The sequence below is a fragment of the Bactrocera latifrons genome, unplaced genomic scaffold (genome assembly GCF_001853355.1).
Source record: "Bactrocera latifrons isolate USDA-ARS-PBARC rearing strain unplaced genomic scaffold, ASM185335v1 scaffold_38, whole genome shotgun sequence".
NCBI classification, from domain to species: Eukaryota; Metazoa; Arthropoda; class Insecta; order Diptera; family Tephritidae; genus Bactrocera; species Bactrocera latifrons.
In genome coordinates, this window is record NW_017537023.1 from 1628279 (window position 1) to 1639872 (window position 11594).

An 11594-nucleotide genomic window follows, 5' to 3' on the forward strand; every position below is an offset into this window, starting at 1 on the left:
ATAAGATAATATTGCAGAACATCTGTGAATGTTGCTGGCAATTTCAGAGCAAATTTTTGCCTTTTCGCGCCTCTCCCTTTCCCAAGACATGTTGCTATTATTTTGAACAAATGTTGCTAAGGGCTGCTGCACTGCAAAGCAAATCATGCTCAGCAAATGCAGTCAACTGAGAATTTCGCTGTGCAATGCACTGCTAAAGTAAACGAAGCGACCGTACAAACGACTTCGTGAGAGCGCACAACGATTGTGCATGCGAGTGAGTAAATGGGCGAAGAAGAAGCAACCTCAACAGCGCGTAGCATTGCATATGCGTACAACAGTGCCTGCTTTAGTATTATTTGTGCTCTCAACAGTGTCGGATACAATCAACGGTTACTTGTTGTGTGTGGCTTTTTGTATGTGAACGCTGTACGGAAAGCAGCAATTTAGCAGCTGAAAACGGTCGAAAAAAGTAAGGCGGCTAAAAAATAACAGCCGACCCGAAATTATACACACTGTGTGGTTGATTAGTGAGTGAAGCAAGTGGATCTTTTATGTTTAACGAATTGCAAATATTTTACGTCATTTTTATTAAATTTTGGTTTAACGAAAATAAATTCACTTGAATAACACACAATAACGGGAATACCAAATTGAGTGTATAAGAGTGTGCGGTAAGCAAAGAAAAGGAATATAAAGTAAAAAGCAAAGTAACGAGTATCACAAGAAGAATAAAAAAGTTGTTGTATGTGGTCGCTTAAGGCGATTTGTTGTTACTACGAGCAAACGGTGAAACGCAAAGTTTGCGGAATTGCGAGTGTGCAAATTTCAAGGTATATCAATATAAAAAAATGTGAGGCAACACCTTTAAATTGTGCTCGTAGTGTATTTGCAAAGCATTATACATTCGATTAAAAAAATATGTGCAAACATACATTCACATACATTGAGTGTGAAGTATACATTTTTTTAGTGAAACAATGATTCAAACCCTAAGATTTTCGAGAATTTTGTTTTTTCACTGCCAACAATTTCCCCTACTTCGTTTGTAAGTGTATTAGTGTTGCTCTGCTTGAGCTTGTGTGCCTGTATAAGAAGTGCAAGTAAAAACAATAACAAAAATCAAAGTAACCAACAACAATGGCAGTTGCATATAAACACACATACATATTTACATGTGAAAAGTGCAGACAATAAAGTCACTCGAGTGCAATCCAGTTGCATGGCCAACTTATAACTCGTCGAAAAAGCAGCACACAGCATCCAGAGAAATCTTTATTGCAAGACTCCGCTCGATCACTACTTTCCTTTCTTGGTGCATAAGACAAGACAATGTGCGCGTACGGATAACGCAACGTAACTGGTTTGCAGTGCCGGCGTGTTGGAGGGGTCTTGTGATCGCTCCTTATATATACATATGTACATCTGTTTGTTTATCTTGCCGTCTGCGCTCACCTGTACCCGTGCTCAGCTCAGACGCGTGAGCGCGCCTACAAAGTGCTCCAGCAGCCAAGACGCTCGCATGTACAACTGTAATAATAGAGACATGCACACATCTATACGTACTTATGTAGTTGTGGAGTGGCTTAGCTGACAGCATTTTTCTGTATTTCAGTTTTGCGCTTACGTTTGCTTACCTGTCAAACCTGTTTTCAATACATAATGTCTGTCCGCCCGTTTGCTTCACCAGCGCCGTGTGTCGCCAACATGGCAAGCCAGCCAGCTTTGCGTCACGGCTTTGAGACGTCGTCACTAGTAAAAACCAGTCAGCAATCATAGTTAGCTGTCCATCTTACCTCACCTACCAATTTCCAATATCAGCAGCAGCGCATCAATATTGCCACTGATGGTGCGTTTATTCTGATACGTTATGTATTTATATATATGTATGTATATAAGTGCTTGTGTGAATGTTAGCGTTTGGTTTAAGCGTTTCTCTTGAAAAACGTCTGCATAATAATGCGAAATTTGTTAAGAAAGCAATAATGAAAAACGGAATAGAATTCATAGCAAGCCATAGCAAACACATACAAACGCTAAATGCACTAACAACACACTCGCAAATAACTCAACCTGTGTTAGAGTCTACGCTGTGTATGCCATTTAAGTTGCTTACGATGCATACCTACTTCTTGGAAGCCTTTCAAACGACTCAACGGATTTTACATTTACTTACCTTTTCTCCTTTACTGTAATGCTTGACACGGCCGAACGGACGAGCTGGCTCTGAGACAAGCCACGTTCGTGTGGCTGTATCGTGTGCTTCTTTGCTACCTGGCTTAGGCGACCCTACCTTTTGTATACGCTTCCTTTGCGCCCCTTGTCACATGCTGCATAAGTGTTCTATCCCATATGTGTACTTGTGTGTATGTATATCTGCAGGGGCGCTCAGACCAACTTGAGTCGGTTTGCTTGATTTCTTCGAGTGATTAAAGTCATTGTTTTGTGGCGCATTGCAGTGAGCAAAATAAGAAAAGTAAATGACACAACAACTACAACAGCAACAACAACTTAACCAAGAACCAGTTGTAGCTAAACATGTGTGTATGTGTATGTGTGTCAATATAGTGGACATGACACGAAGAAAAAACAAAGCAAAATAAATAACTTACTTTTTAAGGGCTAAGGCGAAGAAGCCATTTTGTGTGCGCGTCACAGCTTAAGTGTTAGAAAAAATAATAAATAACTATAAAATTGTAGGCCACAGAATAAAAAATAAACAAGTGAGAAAAATTTAATAAAAACAAAAACAAAAAAAAATCAATTGGTAGCAAATAAAACGCTACGCCATGCATTTCATATGCCAAGTAGTGCGCGCAAACAACAACAAAGTTTAACATAAAACGTATAATTTTTCTCCTTTCAGTGAAAAAGTGCAGCGAGAAATAAACGAAAATGTGTACAATTAGACTAAAGCAGCGCGCTTACTAACCATAAATCTAAATAATATTAAAAAGAAATTAATCAAAAATGCTTGCTTGCTACTAGCAATAATAACAACAATACAGATATAAAATTAAAAAAAGTTGTGCAAACCACAATATTGCACAAACTTTTTTTTATAGCTTGCTGCGCAAGTTTGCGCAAAGAGCTTCAAATACTTACAGTGCATAATTGTGCTTAACAAAATGCAGTAAAAACAGAAAAGTGTTAAAATTTAGTATAAAAAACATAAAATTAAGCGATAGCAACAAAAAGTGTTTATGAAAAAATCAAAATTAACCATAATTACCAGTTAAATGGCAGCTTATGCGGTGCAACAACAATAACACCGCAATAACAACAACAATAGTGCAACAGTGCTTCACTGTTGTTAGCGAGACAATAAAAAGTGTGCAGCAGCAGCAACCATTAAGTGCAAAGCTGGTTACTACAACAATAACAAACAGCAACTAACAACAATTCTTACTAATGCATTTATAGGAGCAGTCTAGTGACAACAACGAGACATTCTATTACAGCAAAGCAGCAGAGCCATCTTTAAAAACAACAACAACAGCTGCAGTAACTACGCAACAACAAAATGTTTGCAATGTGGATATACTTTTTAATCGGTAAGTTTGCTTCGATAAAAATACCGTCACTATTGATATTAAATTAGCAAAAAAGTTAAGAAATAATTAAATACCTATATACATAAATATGTAACAAGAAAATATATTTCAGAGTGGAAATAAATGTATATAACTGATAGTCTAACTGATGACCTATGTACATATATAGCTGCTAGATCATCAGTTAGATTACCAGTTATATACTTTATCTTCACTATGAAATATGTATATTTTCTTGTTTTATACATATATACATATGTATATCTATATAATATGTATTTTAAAAGCGGTATTATAGGCACATATTTTTATACTCACATACTTGTCATCTGATCTACCAGTTATGTGGTATATACATTCATCTTCACTTTGAAATATGCTTTCTTGTTAGCCATTATGCTAGCTATTTACTAGTAAATGATATTTCTTTTGCCTCCTATTTTATTGCAATCCGTTTGTGGTTTGAAAGTACATACTATGTTACTTAAATATATAATATATTTAATACTAGTTTGTATTTCACTTTTTTTCTCACATTCGTATCCTTTTCTCTACAATTATTTCTTTACAATTATCTGTGATTACAATTTAATTACCGCTAAATATATTTGTAATTAAGTCTCTGTCTTTTTGTTGCCTTACTTATCGACAACAATAGTTAAATAGTTGCTTTTAAATGCCGCTCCACTTATTGCAAACATGTAATCCAGTTGAGCAACGTTCTAAAAGCTGAGAATGTCACATAATATTTTTTTATTTTAGTTAATGTAAAGACTTTTTGCATTAAACTACATATTTCTCACAGTATAAGTTGAAATTATGTATAATTATTAAGTTAAAGTAGTAATTAAAAGCTTATGAACAAAAAGGTATCGATTTAATGTCGCTAAACATTCTCCAGATATGTAATTCTTGAAGAACATTCTTCAGGAATGTTTGCTAAGGCGATAATCTTTATGCGATTATTAACCCGAAACATACTACTTATAAAGATTATTTATTTGTAGGAGAAGAAGAGGGAGCTTTCAGAAATGATAATTTTTCATGTTAGCTCGAATTCAGTACTGAATGGTTGAGCTATGTATGTATATACATCGCTCCTAGTGTTGCCGTTTTTCTAGCACTTCTCGAACACATTCTTACAAGTTCTCACTAATGAAGATCTATCTAACTGAAATGCGCATTTTATTTAGTTATTTAAGAACCATATTTCTAATTTGTCCTTTACCTTCACGATCGAATTTCGGGACTATTTTGACGATGCTTTGATCGAATCTTTTATACTGCATGTTTCTAGTAACGTCAACATTAGAAATATGGTGTAGAGCATGTTCCTAGTATGAAATGTTTTCTGCCGCTACAATAACAACTTAAGCTAGTAATTTAGACAGTAGGTTTAAAAATATACTAAAAAATAATAGCCGACTATAAAAATCTAAATCTGAAGCTATTTTTGAGATGAAAGTCCTCTCGTTTATTGTGGAGGATCACGAATTGGAATACTTCTATCCTGAAGGAAGCCAAGAAAAGTGATTGCGTAACCCACTTTGCTTAATATTTTTGTATAATGCGGTTTCCAAATCACTTCACCTAGCTATGTGTTCTTCCTATTTGGTTCCCAGTGAGTTTTCATCTAGCTATCTTTCAGTATTATTGCTCACTGGAATGCATGAAATAGTAAATGTCTAACTGAGGATTTTTTTGAAGACAAATCGTTCTATAATAATGGTTTCGAAGCAATTAAAAAGCTCAAAAAAAAATTTCCACTTGTGAGTTTCAAAAAAATCAAATTTTTCTTGGTTATATAATATATTGAATGAGATATATTTGAGAATGAGACATATTAAAAAAAAAACCTTTAACTTAGCATAGTCGGCTCTCAAAACTCTAAACTCGTTTGTCTCGAAACCTTGTTTTTAGAGCCGGTCGACTTGAAAATCTCACACGACCTTCTTAGATAAATGTGTCAAGTAAGAATTGAAGGAATACAATTTTTGATAATAATTTCGATTTTCTAAACCACACTGATATACATTTTTCCATAAGAATATATTTTTCGGGAAGTAGACATTGTGTCAAATATCAAATTTTCAATACTTTTAAACACCTTGGTTGTAATAATAATTCTTTTTTATGATTTTTGGATTTGAGAAATTTAAAGCAGAAAAAGCTTAGTCACCTTCTAACAACTTTTTTTTGAAAGTTCTCCTTGAAATGGCTACGGGATCAAGAGCAGCAAAAGCTTTTCAAAATGAATTACCACTTCTACAGGACATTAAATACTGTAAATATAGGTTATTTTGATTTATTTATGGTATAAAATGCTTCTTCAAAACAAAAAATAAATAATAAAAAAAAAAACGAAAACTGAAATTGTCTTGGCTTGCAATTGGAATAACCCCTTAATCGATACAAAATGTCTGCTTAACCGGTATCAGTTGTTAAAACTAAAAATCTTAAATTATAAAAAACCTTACTTAAAATAAACACCGTTAATAATTACATGTGTTCTCACATTTTTCCAATAAACAATCATTTTGTATTTTCTGCAAGTATCAATCAAACCATTTCAACATCAAAAACATATGTCATTAACTGACACTGGCATAAATGTGTTTGTTCTAACACACTGCATAAATATTGCAAAGCATTAATATACAACCATATAACATATACAGTTTTACAAAAGAAATAAAAACCAAAATTATATTCTAACACCAAAGTCCCCAATGGCTACTTGCATTTCATTGCTTGCTCCCTAAACTATCAATTGCCACTGACACACTGTGCTGCCGTCAGCTGCTTTGCTTCGCAGGTTGTGTGCCTTGTTGTTGGTTTGACTATACTATACAACAACTCAAAGCATTTGTTGACTTTCGCATTTGTCACTGAGAAAAATAACAGAAAAAAAATGGAAAAATAGCAAAAAAAAGCAAAAAGCTGCGCTACGAAATCAATAGCTCAGAATTTAAACGCTATGGAATATATGAATGTATGTACATATGTATATAAAATATATGTATGTATATGAATCATATGTATATAAAATATATGTATGTATATTAATCATATGTATTTATATGTTTATAGCAGCTCAACCTCGGGGGACATATGCAATTTATTAGAAAATCTTTGTTATTGAGTTATGTAAGTTTTGAGCGTGACTGTTTTCGCTTTGTTGCTTGTATTTCCTTTTGAACTCGGCGTTTGCTTTTGAGCGCTGTTATTAAAAAGTCATTAAAATTATTTTAAAAATTAATAATGATTTTAATAATTTTGTTGTCTCTTCATTTAGGTTTTATCGTAGGCGGCAAACTCGTCAAATATTTTAAATGAAAAAGACTGTTGATTTTGCCAAATTTTTTCAAATATCACATCTTCTCAAAAATGTTTATTTTTGACATAATTTTAAATTATTTGTGTTATACGGTCTTTTTTTTTTTTTGCATAGTTCCAAAAATTTTTTAACAGACTTCAGTATGGTAACATTGTATTGCAATAATATATTTTTTAATATCATCATATCCAAAATTTTAAATGTATTTTTGGTGTGTTTTTGAATTCTTCGAACGAGATGGCCAAGATTTAGAAAATCTGATTCGAAGAGCTTTGTCTCATTAATCTGTTGGGGAGTTCTTCGGCCTAGTTGTATTTTAAAAATCTGTTTCGAGGACTTTTGTCTCCTTAATTGTAGTTTTAATTTTCTAAAACAAAGGCCTGAATGAGAATTCATATTAATTGGCATTATATTAAACATGAGGGTCTTGTTTTGAAAATTCAAATAAATTGTCGTCTGAATAATAAAGTACAAAACGCAGTGTGGAATTAATAATTATACCCTAAAGCCTTAATTACCCTAATTAAGTTTGTAACGATGTTAGTGACATCCAAAGGAAACATCGGAGACACCATAAAGTATAGTATGTGTATGCCAGATCATTTCCGTCTCTTCAGTTTTCGAGATATAGGCTTGAAATTGTGCTCACGTCCGTTCCTCACCAAGCAGCAGCTCATTTGTTGTAACCGCCGGTATTGGACAACTATAGGATATAACTGTAATACAAACTGACAGATCGAAGGCAAGTAGCCGAAGTTTTTATCATTACTGATCTTAACTGAATTGCCCTCAGAGCAAAGTTAAGCAATGTTTAACAATTTTCCTCAAAATTTGCATACTTTCTATGAATTCGTGAATTGTTTGTTATCTTATATTGTAAAAAAATTTAACTTTCTTATTGAAAAGTATATTTCTATTAATTTTACAAACAATTCTACATTCAATTTAATTTTTCTTCTAATTATGTCATCACATTTTTCAAACTGTCAGTCATTTGACTGTTTTTTTTGTTTTTTTTTGTTTTTATTCAGCCTTCTACAACATATTTTATTAGGTCGCCTATGTTCCTTTTTCTACCCATTTTTATTTACATTTTTTAACCACGAAGGTTTAATGCTAAGCAAGCATCACATTTGCTAGTTGAGTTTGTCTTTATTTATGCAACTTTATTACAAGCTTTTCGTACTTGCTTTTTAACCGCAATTTCCCCCCACATTAATCCCCCGCCGTTATTACGGCTAATTTTGTTGCCTTTGCTTAGGGCACTAATTCGCAAGCGTTAAAGCAATGCATGTTGCTATTTCAGCTGGTTGCGCATATTATTCGCCTCAACATTGCTGCCGCCAAGCATGTCCGACCCTCATTTTTTCCAAAAAGCATACTTTTAAGCGCGCAGCTAGCATTGTTTTTCTGCAATTTACTCGCCCTAAGAGTTTTCGCTTCTATTTTGCTTACTTTTTTCATTGCACTTTCTATTTTTTTTATTTTTGGATTTTTATTTGTTGCAAGTTAAATTATCTTTTCGACATTGTTGCGCGACGAGCAACAATAAAATAAAAGCACAACAAAACACACAATAATATAAAAGTGCTCGCGTAGGAAAAGCGCTGCGCCGAAAAGTATGCTACTAAACGAAATGTTTACTCTTGGTCATAACTGGTTTTGTTGCCGCGATTTTATTGCTCTTATCCAATTTGTAACATTTCTTACACACACACGTATATTTTTTCGCTAGAATTTTTTATTCATACAGTGGGTTTTGCTGCGCTTCAGCATGAGTTTATTAAAATAAACATGAATTATAGCTGAGGGCGCACGCGGGCGCTGGCTCATGAATTCTTGCCGCCTCGCCACTTCAGCGTGTTTATGAAATTTTTCGTAGCCCAAATGGACATATAGACAATATTTATAAATATATATATATTTTTTTTTTGTGTATATGTATGCATATCTATATGTATTTATGTATAGCCTACAATGTAGCGCACTGGTGGCCGCAAACGTTTGGCTTACAAACATACCTACACATATGTATGCACTTTTGTATGTATATAAGCTCTTGAGTGCCTGATTTGCTACAATTGCATACACATATGTTGTTATTGTTGTTGCGCGCATATATATGTGTTTGTTCATCGCAACCACTTCACTTCATGCACAGCCAAAAGTCATTATGAATAATGTATTAAACATAAATACATACCCTATAAACTATACATACATACAACATATCTATATACAAACCATGTATACACACACATACACACATATGTAGGTACTTGTAACTAAATTTATATTCGCACAAGTTTATTTTAACTCACATGAATTGTTGCTCTTCATCCATTTAGCTATTCGCTTTGTTGTTTTTGTTGCTCATATTCCTATTAATGTTACATAGCATGTTGCATGTTGTTGTTTTTTGGTTTGTTTGTGCACATATTAATTGCCTGTGGGTGGCACTTCAGGGTTCACAGTTCAACTTGAACAACTGTGATTGCTCTACCCGCTGGGGTCATAAGTGCTGTTAGAGCAACATACATACATAAATATATGTAAATATATATAGCGGTATTAAGTAACTAAAAGCACACCAACATACATACATAAATTACATATATAACTGTGTATATTTGCCTTAAAGTTTGTTTGCTTGTTTGCCTTATCCAGTTTTTGCCCAAAGTTTCCCTGCTACCGTTCTCATACCATTATTTACACATCCATAGACACACAAATACACATACATACACACATAAATACATATGACTCCACATTTATACATACATATTTGTTCAGTGTGGTCCATGTGGCGCTTCTGTTTGAAAGTGTTCCAGGGCATTTACTCGTAAATACCACAATTTGACCTTCAGCGCGCAATAACGCACACACACACATACACGTACATCGGCAAACAGTTATAGAGCGAGTTGCAAAATTGATGAGTAAATATTGCTGTTTAAATATTACGGAATTTTATAGTGAGTTCGAGCACTCCAGCCATTCTGCCACTTCTGCTTAATGGTCGTGCGCTTGTATTGGTGTGCGTGCCTCTAATGGTTGCAACGAGTTGGAAAATATGTGCGATTTTATCTTTAATTTGTATATATGTATCTTGCGTTTGTCGTTTGTGTTTTTGAAAATATAACGATTGCTTTCCTTTTTTTTTTATTGATTTGTATAGGGTTTATTGAGACATTCGCTTAACATTTTATTAATCAATTCTTTTTTTTTATGTTTTTGGTATAAAAAGTGTTTGTAGAGTTCGTTTGATGGAAATTATTTGTATATAAAAATATTTTTGAGTGCATCTCATACTCTCTACTTCAGGTTTTTTCTCTTAATTTCCTTATTCTGAAATTTTACTTTGTTCTCCAAGTCAATTCCAAGTAGATCTGTGAGTGTTTTGAAGCATATTTACATATATTTCATGTTTCTACAATAACACTCGGTTGAAATTTGTAATATTTTTATTAATATTTCCTCAAAGCCATTTCCCCTACAGATATATTTCTAATAAACGTTCATTTGCCGCATTATTATTTTTACGTCAGCAAACTATAGACGATTCTATAGAAAATGTTGACAATTCTTTGATAATACTTGAGTTCGAACTTTCTTTCAGACCAGTTCATTTTTTAAGTAAGATTTAAATATTTTTGCTAAAAATAAAAAAAAATCATGACAAACAATTTCGATTTTTTTAAAAAAAATTTTGGTAATATTTTGGAATTTTTAAAACTAATTTAATTAATTTTTTAATTATTTTTTCGCTTTTAAGCGAAGTGTGCTTTTAAAAATTTCGGACAATTTTTTAAAGAATTTTTAAGCCTATAATTTTAACGAACCTTATGCAGAAAACCCCAATTGAAAATAAAAAAGTTTTGAAAATAATTATATGAGCTAAATTTAAAAAAATTAAGATTCTTCAAAAATTAAAAATTTTATATTTAGTTTTTTCATAAATGTTGTATTAATCAAAGATTTGAAATGCTTCAAAAATATTTTCTTCAAAACTAAATTTTTTTTTATTTTTTAAATATTTAAAAATGCGCTTAAATATTCTTTAAATAGTGATTAAACTTGAAAATTGTTGAATTGCAAAATTTTGAAACACTTGAAAATTGCTATCAAAATTTAATTTGTTTTAATTTTTCAAAAATATACATAACTGTGCTTAAAACAGTGTTTAAAATTGAAGGAAGTTGAGTTGGAAGCCGTACACCTTAAGCTTTTTAAATTTTTTTTTGTTATTTTTCGAGAATATTGTATATATCAATATTTTGAAATATAATACTTCATAAATATTCTTTCAAAACTCAATTTTTTTTTTAAATATTTAAGACTGTGCTTAAATATTTGCTAAATAGCACTTAATCTTAAAAATGCAAGCCGAAAACCGTATAAATTATAAAGTGTTTCAAAAAAATATTTTCCAAATTCGAAACTTAAGAATTTTCACACTTTTTTTTAATCTTATAAATACTTTTTTCAGTGCATTTTTTCATAAAAATTGTGTTAACCAAAATTTTTGAAAGACTTACGTTATTTTTTAAACTAACTTCTTATTATTTTTTAAATTAACAAAACTGGCCTTAAATATCCTTTAAACGTGAAAATAGTTGAGTTACAAGCAAAAAAAAAATTTTTTTAAAGTGTTTCAAAAATAATTTGTTCGAAATTCGAAATTTAAGCTTTTCAAAATTTCTTTTTTTTTATCGTACAAATAT

At 32.1% G+C, this 11594-nt stretch overlaps 1 protein-coding gene across 5 annotated transcripts in view; it reads left to right on the forward strand.

Annotated features, from left to right (window-relative positions):
• The first annotated feature begins 350 nt into the window (after positions 1-350).
• The window catches only part of LOC108972129 (muscle M-line assembly protein unc-89), a 262556-nt gene continuing 251312 nt past the window's right edge, over positions 351-11594 (forward strand). The window contains exons 1-2 of one of the 5 annotated variants that reach the window (XM_018938617.1): positions 351-653; positions 2846-3533. In XM_018938617.1, coding sequence (XP_018794162.1) covers positions 3503-3533 — 31 coding nt within the window. In that variant the 5' untranslated portion in view covers positions 351-653; positions 2846-3502. The other 4 variants (XM_018938621.1, XM_018938618.1, XM_018938622.1 and 1 more) reach the window with 4 other exon arrangements.